Source organism: Polypterus senegalus, chromosome 1 (assembly GCF_016835505.1).
Source record: "Polypterus senegalus isolate Bchr_013 chromosome 1, ASM1683550v1, whole genome shotgun sequence".
Taxonomy (NCBI): Eukaryota; Metazoa; Chordata; class Cladistia; order Polypteriformes; family Polypteridae; genus Polypterus; species Polypterus senegalus.
In genome coordinates, this window is record NC_053154.1 from 40,496,823 (window position 1) to 40,515,725 (window position 18,903).

General features: G+C 40.3%; 1 protein-coding gene across 1 annotated transcript in view; it reads left to right on the plus strand.

Annotated features, from left to right (window-relative positions):
- Positions 1 to 18,903, plus strand: part of ipo4 (importin 4) — a 162,391-nt gene that overhangs the window by 13,940 nt on the left and 129,548 nt on the right. The window contains exon 3 of the mRNA XM_039747609.1: positions 7,393 to 7,472. Coding sequence (XP_039603543.1) covers positions 7,393 to 7,472 — 80 coding nt within the window. The remainder of the gene's footprint in view (positions 1 to 7,392; positions 7,473 to 18,903) is intronic.

Here is an 18,903-nt window from a genome sequence, read left to right on the forward strand (position 1 = left end):
TTGACATTGTCATGAGTGTTGCTGTCATATATATGCCTGCCTAAATAAGTCACCCTCGCTTTGCTCTTACTTTATTTACCGCTCATTTAATCATGGCTATTGGCGGAAAAATTATAAAATGGATAGGAGGATGGCTTTACCAAAACAATTATTGATGGCGAATCGATTATTCATAAAGCTTGAATTGGTGATGTTTTTCTGTGTTAACCTCATATTTTTCAGACTTCTTCTCAAACTAAGGTGGTGCGAGGGTAAAATGAATCGATGCGCTTGATCAATGTAATCGTGTACCAGGAAATCATGCATTGACAAAAGCTCCCTTTGCTTGTAATGCAAAGTGTGATTAAATGCATTATTTTTAACGCTGCTATGGAGCACATGCATCGAAGCTTCTCAGCTGTGCTTGTGCTAAGAAAAGGAAAGATTTTAAAAATAACGTAACACGATTGTCAATGTGACCTTTTGTAAGTAGTGCCTGGAGGATTCAGTGTGGAGAAACTCGAGAGATAGCGTGTGTATTAACTTGTGGATTTTTCTGTGAGTATTTGGTGGCAGTCTGACGGTTGCTTCGAAGACGGCATTAGCCGCTGAGCTCAGCTCAGACCGAAATTAGATGAATGGGAGGGGAGATGATGACGTGACTCCCCACCGCCTTTAACTGTCAATCCCCACAAACACAGTCTCGGAATTTGCATAAGCACACCCCTTCACCTACAATTTTAACTTAGTTACAAAGTGATCAAAACTCTCGCTTATATCCCGCGCCCTCTCATTAAACTTGTATCCCGCATTACCTGTGGGCATGTGAAACGCCAGCGTAGCCTGTCTATGAACTTAATTTAAAGTTTAGGTTTACACCTTTCTTTCTTCCGAGGCAGCAACACTCATGAATATGGTAGTATATGTCACTCGCCGCTTCTTATTGTTTTTCGCTGCCTCTCAATTATATAATGCATGTTTTCTTAAGCGCTTTTGGAGGTCTTCCTGGTTTTCTACGCACGCGCTGACAATCAGTTCACGGATTACGGAGGCGTGATGATGTCACACGAAACTCCCCCCACGCCATTCCAGCTCAACTCCATTACAGTTAATGGAGAAAAATACCTTCCAGTTATGACCATTAGGCGTAGAATTTCGAAATGAAACCTGCCCAACTTTTGTAAGTAAGCTGTAAGGAATGAGCCTGCCAAATTTCAGCCTTCTACCTACACGGAAGTTGGAGAATTAGTGATGAGTCAGTGAGTGAGGGCTTTGCCTTTATTTTATATAGTATATATATATATATATATATATATATATATATATATATATATATATATATATATATATATATATATATATATATATATATATATATATATATATATATATATATATATATATATATGTGTGTGTGTGTGTTATGGGGTGCCAAACAGGCAAATACATTGATTTTCGGAATATATAAAGTCAAAACTTGAATATATAAAGTCAGCGTCGATATATATAAAGTCAAAACTTTTTTCTGACTATATTAAGTCAGCATTGGAATATATAAAATCAAAAATTAAAAATATAAAGTCAGCGCTGGAATATATAAAGTCAGCGCTGGAATATATAAAGTCAAAACCTGAATATATAAAGTTAGCGTCGGAATTTATAAAGTCATTCCTGATTATATAAATTCAACATCGTAGTATATAAACTCATTCCTGAACATATAAAGTCAAAGTCAAAATAAATTGATTGAAACGACTCAGGCACATTTTTAGTAAACTAAAAAAACTTAAATAAGTTAACAAAAACGTATAAAATAAATTAAAAAAACACTGTTAATGTTTTGAAAATGATGCATGTGCCCTGCCCAGGATTGGTTCCTTCCTTGCGCCCAGTGTTGGCTGGGATTGGCTCCAGCAGACCCCCGTAACCCTGTGGTCGTATTCAACGGGTTGGGAAATGGATGGATATTCCAGCGCTGACTTTGTATATTCTGACGCTGACTTTATATATTCAAGTTTTGACTTTAAATATTCCAACAGTGACTTTATATAATCAAGTTTTGACTTTATATATTCGGAAATGACTTTATATATTCAAGTTTTGACTTTATATATTCAGAAAATCAATGTATTTGCCTGTTTGGCACCCCATAATATACATATACATATACATATACATACATATACATACATATATGTATATGTATATGTATATATTGTGAAAGATGCAATAATAGACAGCATAAAGGTTTGGGGTTTTCTGGCCCCGTATATTGTAGCTGCTCCACAATTCAAAACAAAAACTCTGGTTAAAATGTAAACACAAAACAGGTTCATATGCGACGACACCATTCTAGGCGTCGGCGGCCATTTTATAGGGGAGGAGCCGGAAGTGGAGGAATGCTGGGAAGGAACCGTGAGGGAGGACGGGACTGATGACGTCAGGAAAGATGGTGGAGGAAGGGCGGAAGTAGACGCACTGCGGGAAGGCTTATGATGGCGGAGCGTCTTTTTTCCTGGAAGAAATTAAAGGAGAAAGGTTAGTACCCCGCCACTCCCTGCCGGCGAACGTGTTCCGAAGCGGTTTAAGGTCCGTCTGCGGTCTCCTATTCGCAAGTAAGGACACAATCCCCTCAGCCCAAGATCATCAGGTTGGGCAGACCTAACCAAGAGGTCGTGGATGCGAGAGAGGGCATCGTCATTGGCCTGAAGGCCACCGCGACGATAAGTGACTGTGAACTTATAGGGCTGCAAGTCCAGAAACCACCTGGTGACCCGCGGATTCGACTCTTTGTGCAGGAACATCCACTGAAGAGCAGCGTGATCAGTCACTAGAGTGAATTCGCGACCCAACAGGTACAGTAGTACCGGAGAAGTTACCGCCCACTTAATGGCCAGGGCTTCCCTCTCCACTGCCGCATACCTGGTCTCTCGGTCCAGCAGTTTCCGGCTTAGGTACATCACGTCGGTCTGGAGGATAAAAAGCAGCCCAAAATCAGGGGTCCTTAATAGAGGTGCCGACGTTAGGGCCTTTCTCAGGTCACTGAATGCGTGTTCTGCCTTGTCGTTCCACACCACATGTAGGGGAGCCCCCTTCTTTGTTAAATTAGTCAAGGGTGCTTCCCTTTCTGAGAAACGGGGTACGAACCGGCGGTAGTACCCCGCCAGTCCTAAGAAAGCCTGCACCTGTCTCTTGGTATTCGGACGGGGCCATTCCAGGATGTCTTTGACTTTGGAACATTGGGGTCTCACCTGTCCTTGTCCCACAAGGTAGCCTAAATACTTGACCTCCTTTAAGCCAAATAAACACTTATGGGGTTTAATGCGGAGGCCGGCCTTAGCCAGTGTCGTGAGGACAGCAGAGACCTGCAATAGATGCTCTTCCCAGGTGCCGGAATAGATGACGACGTCATACAGGTAAGCGGCACTATAGGACTGGTGGAGCTTCAGCACTCTATCCACCAGACGTTGAAAGGTCGCTGGGGCCCCATGCAGCCCAAATGGGAGGACCTTGTATTGCCAATGTCCACTAGGGGTGCTAAAGGCCGTTTTTTCTCTTGCAGATGCCGTTAAGGGAATTTGCCAATACCCTTTTGTCATGTCAATGGTAGTCAAGTATTGAGCCGTACCCAGCCGCTCAAGGAGGTCGTCAATGCAGGGCATCAGGTAGGCGTCGAACTTGGAGACCTAGTGCAGACGTCTAAAGTCATTACAGAACCTCCAGGAGCCGTCCGGCTTGGAAACGAGGACGATAGGACTGGACCAAGGGCTATGGCTTTCCTCAATAATGTCCATATCCAACATCTGTTGCACCTCCAATTCCACTTCGGCGCGTTTTGCCTCCGGGAGTCTATAGGGCCTCTCCCGGACGATTACTCTGGGGTCCGTGACTATATCGCGCGCAATCAGCAGAACCGCCCGGTGACTCGCCACTACTTCAGGAATGGCGGATAGCCTGGGTTATCTCTCGCCCTGTAAGGGTGTCAGCTCATCACCGAGGTTAAGGGCAAACGTGCTAGTGAATAGGGAGAGGGATCTACGAGTGTCGGAGAATTGAGGGTTCCAGGGGTCCTACTACGTCCACCCCTATTCTGTCAAACGGGATTTCTATCAGGGGTATTGGGACGAGAGGAGCGCGGTCCTTCCTAGGAATCTGGCGAATCTGACATTCTGGACAGGATTGACAGAAGCACCAGACCTCCTTGTTGATCCCGGGCCAGTAAAAGCGGAGCTTGATTCTCTCCAATGTTTTCTCGGCCATAAGGTGGGCGCCTAGGAGGTGAGCTAGTTCACATACCTCCCGCCGGAAGGTATGCGGCACTAGCAACAATTTCCGCACCTCACCCTCGTGGGTTGCCACCGGATACAACAGATAATTCTCCAGCACAAAGAAGGGCTCGCGTGGCATGGAACCGTCAGCTTGTGAGCTGCCTGGAAGAACAATCGCATTCCGGGCAAACCGCAGGGAATCGCCATTCCACTGCTCCCTTTTAAATGAGGCAGGCGTGGACCGAAATTGATGGTCCAAATTGCTCAGGGGGTCTTGTGAGCGGGTTGACGGAAGTGTTCCCTGGCTCGTCCCTTCTCCGGTGGATACTTCCGGGTCAGGGTCCGTCACCTGAGAAATGTCCCCCGATGGGCCTGCGCCATTAGGGCCTGCCCTAGAGCACGGCGTGGAGACCGTAGGAGGGGTGCCTCGTCCCCTCATAACTAGACCTAGTGAGGCCCCGGGAGTGGTGTTCGTCTTAACGCGTTTTCTGTGCGACCAGTCTTGTCCCAAAATTACTGGATAGGGGGCTTCAGGCAACACCGCTACCGTCAAGTTGGAAACCTGCCCCTTCCATGTGATGTAACAGCGGGTGGAACGGTAAGGCCTGGTCTCCCCATGCACACAAGTGACTTGAAAATGCTGCGTAAGCCACTGTCGCGGTAATACGTAACGGCGAGCAACAATGGTAATGTTGCTGCCGGAGTCAAATAAAGCCACCACCGAGTGCCCGTTCAATAACACCACTCCCGTGTTTGGACTTGCCAGCGGGTGCGACGGAGTACAGTACCTTTCCGCGGTGGCCCAGGTGCAGTCCATTGGTTCTGAGGGGGTGTTGAGGGGACAGGTCAGCAGTAGATGGCCGGTCTCACCGCACTTGTAACAGCGCGGGGAGGCCGGCTTTTCTTTGGGCCTTTGCGGTGCTTCCACAGCGCGTTGAGAGAGCTCGGGGGTGGCCGCCCGTCCCTGTCGGTTCCCACGAGCGTGCCTTTCCGACCCCCCAGCTTGGTAGACCGCGAGCTGACGCTCTAGGACTTCCAGGAGGCCTGGCATATCCTTATAGGGGTGGCGCCGGACCTGCTGGGCGAGGGAGCTTGGCAAGGCGTTCACCAGGCGGGGGCGTTGGACGAGGCGGATCGGGTCTTACCCTTCGGGCTTCTGCCAACCTGGCCTTCGTTTCCTCCAACTCGCGGGTGGTAGCGGCTTGCACTTGCTGCAGGGCCAGGATCTGGGCGTTCATTCCCTGCAGCACTTTGTTGAGGTCTTGTCCTTCTGTCATGTTACACGGACTTGTATCCTGCCGACTACGCCATTGTAAAAGATGCAATAATAGACAGCATAAAGGTTTGGGGTTTTCCGGCCCCTTATATTGTAGTTGCTCCACAATTCAAAACAAAAACTCTGGTCAAAATATAAACACAAAAGAGGTTCATATGCGCGACGCCATTCTAGGCGTCGGTGGCCATTTTATAGGGGAGGAGCTGGAAGTGGAGGAATGCTGGGAAGGAACCGTGAGGGAGGACGGGACTGATGACGTCAGGAAAGATGGTGGAGGAAGGGCGGAAGTAGATGTATTGCGGGAAGGCTTATGATGGCGGAGCGTCTTTTTTCCTGGAAGAAATTAAAGGAGAAAGGTTAGTACCCCACCACTCCCTGCCGGCGAACGTCTTCCGAAGCGGTTTAAGGTCCGTCCGCAGTCTCCTATTCATGCGTGCGTGACATGATATGTATGTATGTATGTATGTATGTTGCAATTATAGGTTGCATTGAGTAAGTAAAGCTTGGAAGAAATATTTTTGGTGTGTGTTTTCATTTAAGGCTGTAAATCAAAAATATTTTTAAAAAAATATATACTATTTGTTTATTTTTTATCTTCATCTAAACCTTTGTGACAAATTTTATATGACTATGCAGAATGCTGTAAAGGCTGATATTAGGGTGCCTCTTCACGTTAGGACCTGGGTGGGGGTTGTTTGCTAATTTTCATGGAATTGTGAAAAATGTATTTTTTTCCATGATTGAGTTATGTTTTTATGATTAATTTTTATTTCTTGAATAAAGTAAAACTTAAGCTTTCTTCTGAAACTTGTTAATCTACAGAACTGTCCATAAAAACTACTGCTGAAACTTCAAATATCTGTGTCACTTTGGTACCTCTTGACAAATGATTTTAGATATCTTAAACGAGAACTTGATACGAAAATGATTCAGATTATAATGCCCTACATCTGTTTAAACAAAATGACAACCTTGTTAGGGGGCATAATGAACATTGTTACTATGAAGTGCAAGACAAAGCCATTTATCCCCATACAACTGATCAAAATAACAAAGACAAATAAAAAACCAATAAAAGAATATCTATCCAGATGTGATTTAAAAAAAAAAAAAAAATTACTGCCCTAAGATTGCAATGGAGATGGTTAAGATTTTGACAAGACAGAAGAGACTCGTCTTTGTATCATTGGTTGTCAGGTCTTTGGGAGAAAAGAGAGACGAGGTATTAGGCAACAATACCAACCCTCAATTCGAGTTGGAATTACCATTAGATGAGCCCTGAAGTTGTCTCCTAAGTGCATGTGTAAGGCTAGGTACATATATAGTTTAGACGTTCTCTTGGGGCTGTTGTGTTTTTTTTTTTTTTGTCTTCTCCTGGATTCCAATTTTCTTCTTTCGTTCCAAAAGTTCACAGCTCAGGTTGATTTTTTTTACTCTGAACTAGCTTAGAGTGTGTGACTGTGGGTGCATCTTCATTTAGTTTCTCCCTTGTGCCTGATGCTGCTTGGTTAGAGTCCTGTTTCCTGCACCCCTGCACTGGGTGAAGTTTCTGAAAATTAATGAATTGTGGTATGTCATTCATCTTTTTGTCAAGCTATTGGCAACTTTAAATTTAGTATTTTTTGTAAATCTAGAATTCTTTTCTATATATTTTGTTAGTGGACAGAAGGTAATGATGATTATATTTCTGGTGTGATTAAAGTCTAGCAATACCTCAGACCTTCTTTTCTTTATGAGTCTTAAACTGTTCATTTATGGTGTTCCTAGAAACTTTGTCATGTTCTTTGATTGCATACATATAACCAGCATTATTATGTAATGATTTTTGTTGGTTTTGTCTTATTTTGATATTTTCTTTTTATGCCTCAGATTCGTCAGTCTGCTGCAGTTATGGTGAGGATGCATGTATCTAAACACTGGAAGAAACTTGCTTCTGACATCAAAGAAAGGTTAGCATGTCACCATTCATCTGAGAAAAGACTCAACTAAAAACACAGATTTAAAAAATATTTTTACAAGTAGAATCTCATAAATAGTCAATGGTCATTGTAAAAGCATAGTGTTGTACATATTATGAATATGGACACACTCTTGTAGATTAGCACAATAGGTTAATCTATTAAATTGAATCATTGAATATTTTGTAGATATACTTAAGATGCTAGACGTATGCTTACTTGGCCGTTTATGTGACCTGATATAGTCCTTACTTAGTTATCTGAAGTCTCTCCTGTGAGAATAATACAGGTGAGGAGGTGAATGAGGCTGTGTATCTCCTGTATAGGAGGACTGTTGATTTGTTGTTGTCAACAGCAACAGGAATCCAATGGCAGTAAAATGTGAATGTGCGTGATGAGGTTAAACTTGTTCATTTCATGGAGTGCCAATATAGTAGTATTTTAAGGACCGCAGTTTGGAATGGTGAGCTAAAGACTGAAAGTTTCTCCCAAACCACCATTTGGCAGTACAGGCCCTGCATTTTGTATTGGAAATCATTTGGTGTCTGGCTGACTGTGTGTGTCAGGCATTTTAAGTGATATCAAGTTTTGTAGTGCTTGTGGTAGGCTATTGGACCAGCCACTCGGAAGACAAGGTCCATAACCCATTAAGGAGGCATATTTTAACAACCTGCACTTTCTTTCTGTGTGTTTGTTTTGATACTTTGTGTTCTGCCATCATTTATTCCTCACTTGTGTTTATTTATTTTTTATAATCAATTATTTTTGGTAAATATGTAGTTTTTGCATAATTTGTCACAGTATTTTCACATTTGCAGAGGTTTTCCACTTCTAGCCTTCGTGATTATAAAGGGGTTAATATACAATGCAAAGTTGTCTGACTCATTTACTCACTTATTCAGTCACTTAATCATCAACAAAAACACTGTTTCCTTTTTAGTTAAAAAGATGAAATTTGGCAGGAAGGTACGTCACAGGCAGTAGCTATGCGCTCAGAAAGGATATCTCACTATACCAATATATGGTGTAAACCCTCTCACAATAGAAAAACTAAATACTCAAAAATGTCATGATGGATTTGATTAAAATTTGGTGACATTATAGAAAAAATAAAATTGGGCAATATGTTTTTTATTTGCCGATATTTATTAATATTATGGTCTGCACTGTGCTGAGATCATGCTTTATGCAAATGAAGAATGCAGCAGATGTGATTGACATGCCACGCAAATAGCACTACTAAAAAATAGGGTGGATGGACGACTGAAGATGGGATGGTTTCCTGAAACCAAAAGAGAAAGTTCAATGCAACTCAAGGAAGATGCAAAGGTCAAATGTTTTTTGCTGTTAACTAAAAGTACTCGAGATCTTAGATGAGTACTGGCTCTCATCTTGATTATTCATTCTACTCCGTCAACTGCCTGGGCCTGCATTTATCGAGCTTCTCAGAATCAGTCCTAGAAATTGTACTAAAAGTCAGACTAGGGTAATAATTTGTCTTACCTTAGAGTAGGACATGAGAAGAAGTGGAGTAGGAGGCCACATTTAAGAATGAATGATGTCACGATGTTATGGCACTCCAAGCTGCAAATTAACATTATGATATTTTGTAGTTTTGTAATAATAACCTTGAGGCTTCACTACAAAGATAATATTCAAGAATAATATTCAAAAAAGGTGAAGTAAAAGAACTAGAAGTAAAATGTAATAATTAGGATATTGCACTAAGCTGCACATAATTACTGCCACTTTGCAACATTAAGAATAATATTGCAACGAACACATGGATGGAAAGACCAAGCAACACATACTGAATGAGAGTTTAACGTGGTAACGAGTATGTTTATTTAGCAATGAATGATCTACAGTCGTACTTTCAAAATAATCGCCTTCCTGCTGTTATATCCACTGGAAATGGCTTGTAAAGTAATAGTTATTGGAACTATCAACGGGTATTCCTGCGCTGTTACTGAGGTTGCATGCACTTTTCCTGATTGCCTTTCAGAGTTTCTCTTTGCCTATCTACTTGAATCTTCCCAGCTTTTAAGGTATAAAGCGAATTCTCCAGGGGTTTGTGGAATGTAGAGCTTTGTGTACCTGTGTAACATTTTGCTGTCAATCACCGATCCAGCCGCACTTATTTTCAAGGTAATATGCTGGCTACTACAATACAGTTTGCATCCATGACCACCTCTGTGTTGATGCTGTGATATTGCCTGCGATTTACATATGCATAGTCATCCACACTTGGAGAAATGATCTTTATGTGCATGCCAATTTGTATAAATGCAGCTTGCTTTAATATTACCTCACATGTACTAGTTGAGAAGTGGGTGTTCAAAGTTTGCCTTTTTCCTGTGACCAAAAAGCGTAATGTTTCCAAAACATTCATTTCGGCTGACTGCACGTACCATCTATCAGTAGATGGATTGATCATGTTACGTACAAGAAGATTATATGTTACAAATATTATTCCAACTCTGTCAAATTGAGATATATTTTTACAAGTTCATTGTTCTCCAGCATTTGCAAAACCTTCAGCCTTTCTCAGGATGTGTGTGCCCGATCTCTACCTGAGTGCCATCTTCTGGCATCTCCTAAGCAGTTAGGACAGCTCATGAACTCTCATAAATCCTGGTGAAGTGAATAGTTTCCTAATTTAGAAAACAATTATAAAATTTATGTTGCTTTGAGATTGACGAGACAGTTACAGCAGGGGCGTTTTCCTATTCTTGAGATATTTTATAAATATAGGCACTGATTTTCATGTATGTTATTATACTGATCAAACACAATCTGTTGTAACCAAAAATGCACAATTTATTGAATACTGAATTCATCATCCAAACACTGACAGTGTAGGGAAAAAATATGTGAATCCTCAGGCTGATGACTTTAATGAAAGCTAACTGGAGTCAGGGTTTTGCAAACATGGAGTTCAGCCAATGAAAAAAAGAGTAGAGTTGTGATTGAGAGTCACTTTGACCTATAATAAAAGGCTCATTTTGAGTTTGCTATCCACAAGAAGCAACAAGCCAAGCGAAGCTTGATTTGCAAAAAAGATATCTCATAAAATCTACTTCCAAGAATTGACTTGCATAAAGCTAGAAAGGGTTACAAAGTAATTTCAAAGACTTTGACTATTTATCATTTCACAGTTAGACAAATTGTGCATAAATGGAGAAGCTTTTCCCTCTCTAGAAGTGAACACCCAGCCAAGAAGACTCAAAAGGCACAATACAGAATGCTTAACGAGGTCAAAAAGAACCCTACAGTAGTCTTGAGTTATATGATTGGGCAGTAAAATTAGCAAAGTTTGTCCAAGCACAATTTTTGCAATTTACTGATTTCTGTTTAGTATATTTTTTATTGTGGTAGTATGCAAAACAGTGCCATATCTTGCAGATACCACCACCACCGCTCGCAACCAAAGAAACAGTCAGCTCAGGTGACAGCATTTTTAGATAAATCAATAAAAATGATATGGCACTGGCTCCATCTATGTGCATGCTCAGGTGGTCCTGGGGTGTTTAATGGGGTGATTGGGGCTAATAGCGCTAGCACGTTGTATTTGAGATGCCGTGCCCATGGAGGGATATAAGAGTAGCTTCAGGAAGATAATGAAGCAAAGGCAGAGCTGGGAGGTTGTGTACACACTGTGGTGAGGAGGCAGAGCAGTCAATGACCCAGTGAGGAAGTGAATGGAATTTCACTTCAAGGGCAGGCAAATTGCTCCCATCTGAGCATTCAAAAGGAGCGTTGAGCTATCAAGTGTTCCTAGCTGTTAGGGGCAGCAGGAATGAGGAAGGCTGCCTCAGAGCCCCCCACTGGGTTCCACCTGAGGTGTGAAAGGTAAGAGCCGGGGAGAGGGACTGTGGCTGTCGGGAGTTTCTGCTGGATGCAAGACCAAAGATGGGCGAGTTGGGGAGATGGGATGAAAAAGATGCCCTGGGCTTGATTTAATGATTGGTTTTAATGGATTATTTATTTCTGATTTTATCATCTATAAGCACTGAATTTTATTTGGGATTATTTATTTATTTATTCGGCAATACCACCACACTTCACTAATTTAGATTTTTTTATTGTTTGGGAATAATAATAATAAGGAAGGAGTAGACTAGAGGGAATGACACAGGCAAGACTGTGAGTTGAGGGACCCTGGTTCCAATTTGAAAAGGTCAAAGTAAAATAACGGTGTTAAACAAGGATGTAAAGATTTTTGGGGTGTTGTGGAAGGTGAGTGAATATTTTGGGAGTGTATATAGTGCTGTGGTAGTGTTGAATATGAAAAACAGTTTCAGTGACCTTGAACAACTGTTTTGTTTCTCATTGCGTGTTCTCTGTTACAGTATATACAATCATATGAAAAAGTTTGAGAACCTGTCTTAATTCTTTGGATTTTTGTTTATCATTGGCTGAGCTTTCAAAGTAGCAACTTCCGTTTAATATATGACATGCCTTATGGCAGTGACATTAAGTTTATTGGATTAACAGAAAATATGCAATATGCATCACAACAAAATTAGACAGGTGCTTAAATTTGGGCACCCCAACAGAGATATTACATCAATACTTAGTTGAGCCTCCTTTTGCAGATATTACAGCCTCTAGAATCCTCCTATAGCCTTTGTTGAGTGTCTGGATTCTGGATGGAGGTATTTTTGACCATTCTCCCATACAAAATTTCTTCAGTTCAGTTAAATTTGATGGCTGCCGAGCATGGACAGCCTGCTTCAAATCATCCCATAGATTTCTGATGATATTCAAGTCCTGGGACTGTGACGGCCATTCCAGAACATTGTACTTCTCCCTCTGCATGAATGCCTTTGTAGATTTCGAACTGTGTTTTGGATCATTGTCTTGTTAAAATATCCAACCCCTGCGTATTCATCCAACCCTCGACTTTAACAAGGGCCCCAATCCTTGAACTTGCCACACAGCATGATGGAACCGCCACCAAATTTGACAGTAGGTAGCAGGTGTTTTTCTTGGAATGCGGTATTATTCTTCCACCATGCAAAGCGCTTTTTGTTATGACCAAATAACTCAATTTGTGCCTCATCAGTCCAAAGCACTTTGTTCCAAAATGAATCTGGCTTGTCTAAATGAGCATTTGCATGCAATAAGCAACTCTGTTTGTGGCGTGAGTGCAGAAAGGGCTTCTTTCTCATCACCCTGCCATACAGATGTTCTTTGTGCAAATTGCACTGAATTGTAGAACGATGTACAGATACACCATCTGCAGCAAGATGTTTTTGCAGGTCTTTGGAGGTGATCTGTGGGTTGTCTGTAACCATTCTCACAATCCAGCGCATATGGCGCTCCTGTATTTTTTTTCTTGGCCTGGCAGACCTGCTGGGTTTAAGAGCAACTGTGTCTGTGGCCTTCCATTTCCTGATTACATTCCTTACAGTTGAAACTGACAGTTTAAACCTCTGAGATAGCTTTTTGTAGCCTTCCCCTAAACCATGATACTGAACAATCCTTTTTTTCAGATCTTTTGACAGTTGCTTTGTGGATCCCATGCTGTCATCTTCAGAGGAGAGCCAAAGGGAAGCACAACTTGCAATTGACCACCTTAAATACCTTTTCTCATGATTAGACATACCTGTCTATGAAGTTCAAGGCTTAACGAGCTAATTCAACCAATTTGGTGTTGCATGTAATCAGTATTGAGCAGGTACAGGCATTCAAATCAGCAAAATGACAAGGGGACCCACATTTTTGTGCAGCCAGTTTTTCACATTTGATTTAATTTCATACAACTAAATACTTCTTCACTAAAAATCTTTGTTTGGAAAACACCCCAGTACTCAGATGTTCCTAGGAAATGAAAGACATACTACTGTTATCTTTTTTGTTGAAAGTAAATTATTATGCAGGCTAAGAGGGGTTCCCAAACTTTTTCATATGACTATATTGAATCCAAATCTGTAACTGAGGTGAGATTTTGCGTCCAGTTTATTGTGCCTTTTTGAGGAATAATTGTTTATCATAACACTATTTTTAATTAATTCTTTAAATCTCCATATACTGCTAGTCTTAAGAATGTGTTTTATTGACCATTGAGAACTGTGAGAACACCAGAACATATCAGAAGGGTGTCATGGTCTGCAGAGCAGAGCTCTTGGCATTCAGTACAATGTTAGTCAGTAGTATTAAACATTTCCAACTGGACTGTTCACTGAACCATATTTATGAAGATTCATCCTATCATCTGTATAAAATACATATACCATATACATTTTTTTAAATAGCTACTCAACTCGACTTTTTGTTCCGTTTATAAATTAAAACTGGAATGCTGGACAATTTGTAAATTCGTTTAGGAAGTTTGTGCTATTTGAATCTCGCCTAAGGATTAGCTATGTAAATGTTTGCCTCAATTTCAGATTTTTTTTTTTCCCCAATGAATTGATCAGTTTCATTCATTCTTGGGTAATATTTCTTGTTTTCATTTTGATTGTTGATTTTGGGCTGTTTTATTGCAACTATTATAACAGCGCTATTGTTGATTCCGGTTGACAAGACCATCCTGGGTTAGATGTGTTCTTAGAGGTCATGGCCCTGTCACAACTTGATGGAATAAACGGTCATCTACTGGTATACTTCCTCATCCAACTACATGTATTACAAAACCCTTCAAACCCTTCAAAATGTTTTCTTTGTTTTGTTTCTCTGGTTTTTGACCTCTCTGCAATCCTTCTGACTTTGATTTTGTCTTGTAATTGTTGGCTTTGGTTGCTGATATTTGTTTTCTTGGTTCTGACTCTCGCTTTGGTTTTTTGACTACATCCTTTTCCTCCAATTGCCTTCTGACATCTCAAGCCTGCTGGGCATAATATCCACGTTCTATTCAGTTTAATGTTTTATTAACTGTGTTTGTTTTTAATTTTTCTCTTCTATTAGTTTCTTTGTAAGAAATATGCTTGAAAGAAACAAAAATATTTACCATTTTTATGTATGGTTCCACAGTCAGTATGTAAAAAATCCTTTTCTATGGTGCCGATTTTCTTTTTTTTGGATCCTCAGATTAAAAGGCTTACAATCCCCTACCATAGAGTATCAGCTAAAGGCTTGAAGGATTAATTAGAAAAAGCTACAATCTCTGTTCATACGTCTGTCATACACAAAACTTTAACAAAGCATGGGTATCACCCCCAAGGTGGAAATCATGTCCAAAAAAATATCACTGCATGCCTGAAGTTTGTCGAAGACAACTTTGACACTCCACAACGCTACTGGGAAAATGTTTTGTTGGCTGATGTCAATTGTAGACGACTCCTTTATATGAAGGGTTCCACAGGCAAGGGGCAGCAGCTGCAAAAGCTCTGTCCCCCTTAGTTTTACACTTGCTACGAGGGACAACAAGAGACAACTGACCAGAAGATCTAAGCACTCTAGATGGCTGGTGTAAAGCACACAATTCAGATAAATAGGCAGGAGCAAGCCCATGTAAAGATTTAAAAACTAGCAACAAGATTTTAAAATCAATTCGAAAACTGACAGGCAGCCAGTGTAAAGAAGCTAAAATAGGGGAAACAGAGTGATACTTTTTTGCCCGAACCAGAAAGCGAGCGGCAGCATTTTGGACCAACTGTAACCTGTGTATCAGGAATTTATTAATCCCAGAATACAACGAGTTGCAGTAATCGAGGCAAGAAAAAAATAAAAGCATGAGTAGCTATCTCAAGATCCCTAGAAGATAAAAAAGGCTTGATCTTACCTAATAGATGAAGCTGGAAAAAGCAACTCTTGACTACAGAATCTACTTGTTTCTCAAAAGAGAGGTTACTGTCAAAGATCACACCTAGATTGTGGACTTAAGGTTTGCAAAAGACAGAGAAAGAGCCGAGAAGTCCAAGACCAATTTGGGCTTTAGCTGATGGACCCACTATAAGTACCTCCATTTTATTTTGATTCAGATCAAGAAAATTATTAGCCATCCAGGATCTTAGTTCAGACAGACAGTTGTGGAGTGATTTATTGCAGAGTTGCAGACAGGAATATAAACCTGAGTATCATCAGCATAGCAGTGAAAAGAAATGTTAAATTTAAAGGAATTTAAAGTCACTGAAAGTGTCTACCAGTTAGGTATGACCTGAACCAGTTAAGAGCAGCCCTTTTAAGCCCAACAAGATGTTCGAGCCGCATCAGCAATATTTCATGGTCAGTGGTGTCAAAGGCAGCAGACAGGTCAAGGAGGAGAAGGACTGCCGCATCACCCGAGTCAGTAATAAGAGAGATATCGTTGAACACTTTCAGGAGTGCCGTTTTAACACCATGATAACGCCTAAAGCCAGATTGGTAGATCTTAAATAAATTATTGGAGTTAAGGTGATCGACCAATTGATTACAAATAATTCTTTCTAGAATTTTATCTAGAAATGGCAGCTGGGAAATTGGGGGAAAATTGGTTAAAACTCCAGGATCTAATTCTGCCTTTTTTAAATGGGCAAACAATGGGAAAAAGTCTTGTGTAACTCATGTTGCATAATCGACATGTCCATTTTCCATTTGCATGCTCAAAGCATGCAAAATAATGCATTTTTTGCTAAAATATTATTAATGTGTTCAGAGAACTATATAACTATATAAACAGGAAAAGACACAAACCTACAATACCCTTCTCCCTGATTCATTGGTCAAGAATCCTGTCAATAGCAGTTCAATAGCACTGTACTGAGGGATTTTTTTCCTTTTCTGTTGATATTGGATGCTGAGTTTTCAAGGAATAGGTATCTTCTACTATATAATAAAATGGTATGGTCTGTGTGTGTGTCTGGTTCCTCTGAACAATCTGATGGATCAGTTCAGCTTTGGTGACGAGCTTGAAAGAAGAAATGTGAATGTGAGGCACAGAAGGAGGAGTAGAGGCATAGGGTGGCACACTGGGAGTCACCTTCAAAGATGGGAAATATAAAAGCAGACTGGTGGTGAACAAGGCACCCCAAAGTGACCGTGTCTGAGAAGCAGGCTTTATGGGAATACAGTTGAGAGGTAGCACCGATTAAGAGAGCTTCAGACTTTCAAGGATACTGAAGGAAAGTACATATAGGTAAACGGGAAAGATGCTTAACTATAATATTGCAGCTATGCTGCCTTTTTTGATATGTCAGATGCTCTTGCTTGGAAATGTGTTTTGGCATTTGTGGTTTCACATTTCAAATATCATGTACTGTTAAATATTAATTTACACTATTACCTAGTCCACATCACCTTCAGCAAGACTGATTTTGTTTTTTTTGTTTTTTTACACTACCACAAAAGTTTTTTTCATCTTTTTACTATTTTGAGGGCAATTTCCACAAGTTGTAAAATTGCTCAAAGAGTCAAATAAATTAGACTGACCTGATATCAACTAAAAATGAAAACAGGTAAACACAACAAGGCTCTGATAATTTACAGCTGAGCCATTAAAAATAAATACATAACATCCTTGACTTTTCTGTTATAAGTGTGAGTGGAGATCTGACCCATCTCCAGAAAGCTACTGCATATTGGTTGTCACTTTTAACAGTTTTCTAGGGTTGAGTGGATCATAAGTGCAGTATGGTAAATTAAAATGTAGTACTTCAGGTAAACCTTCACTGCACTGGCACCTGTGGTACCTGAGGTATGCCAGATTAAGTTAATTAATGTTGACTTATGTTTATTTTTTATTGTGTCTTCTATTTTTCTATTCATTTTGTAAAGCACTTTGAGCTGCATTTTTTTGTATGAATATGTGCTATATAAATAAATGTTGTTGTTGTTGTTGTTGGTATAGAGCAAGAGATAAGAGATATTTTCAAATTAATTGGAATGTGATCAGCTAATTTTTTTAGCAAAAAAATACATTCATTTTGCATGTTTTGAGCATTCAATAGGATAACGGACACGTGAATTATGTGACACAAGTTATGTGAGATTTTCATTTTCTTTTTTCAACAGATATTTTTCACAAAGTTTGTTGTTGTCCAGTGGTGGTCCCCATTTGCTTCTGTTATTTCTAAATCTTTATTTCCTTTCTCCACGAAAACATGAGATTAAACATTTCTTTTGGCCACCACTACAAATTGCATTGGGGAAAGTAACATATAAAAAAAGTATTCCTTTCAGTCATAGCAAACTATTTAAATGAGGTAGGCATTTTTAAACATTTTTGCCCTTTACCAATCAGTACAGTAACATAACCTTTTATTTTATTTCGTGGTTGATATAAATTGGAGCAAGGTATACTGCAGCCATGAATATTAAAATAATGAAATTTTTTCTTTCTGCTAGTTTTGGTTAAATGTATTGACTTCTCATTTAACACCTCAACTCACAAGAAATAGTTAACTCAAATGCCCCCATCTGGTTCGAAGCTAGGCCTTATACAGGTCTGAGAAGTACCCTGTAGTGCTTTCAGAAAATGAGCCCAAACTCTGCCTCAATTGAACATCTCTGGAGAGACACGAAAACAGCTATTCACCAACGATCTCCATGCATCCATCATGACTGACTTTGGGCCTCATGTATACCAGCGTGCATAGATTCACATTAAAGCATGGTGTATGGACAAAATTTTAAATGTGTGTACGCACAAAAAAACCCAGATGCATAAAACTGTGCTTATGCCAGGTTCCACCGGACGTTGCAGCGAATTGCAATTTGATGTTTGCCAGTTCAACCACAGTGTAAGGAAATCTTCAATATGTGGATGACAAATGGATAATACCATCCTATACAGCTGCCATGGCGCGACTCAGTGATGTTTGTGAAATACCTGATCGTCATCAAGTTCATGTTTAAAAGCTCATGTGGCTAAAAACCTGAGGGTGGATAGAACTTGAAAAGGGGCAGGTATAGTACAATTCCTCAAAGTCTCCCTTTGTAAACCCGGTGCCAGTTCAGCACAAGAGGATAGCTGCTAGAAATGAAAATCGGCTTACAAGCCAGTCATTATCATCTATAAATATGCACTGTCTTCTAATTCTTCCATTTGCAATGTCTTCTAACAATGCTAAAGTAGGTATTGTAGCTGGAATAGTTTGGCTATTCCATGCACCATTATATTGTTATAAAATGATTACAATCAAGTGAATTAAATTTGTAAACAATATGCAATTAATTTTGGTGTGTTTGATAAATCACCCTTCATTGATGTAGATCTGATAAAAGGGAGGCCACAGAGAAAAACATTAACACTGCTTTGACGCCGGGTGCCGGCAGTTTGCAAAACCGAACAGAAACTTGCGTATGCACAGGGTGAAAATGTGCGTGGCTTTACACCAAGTTTCGTTTTTATACATCTCAAAGTGTGCATTGAAATGGGCATGTATAACATTTTTGTGCGTATGCACCGTTTATACATGAGGCCCCTTGAGAGGATCTGCAGAGAAGAATGACAGAAAATCTCCAAATCCAGGTGCATAAAGCTTGGTGCATAATACCC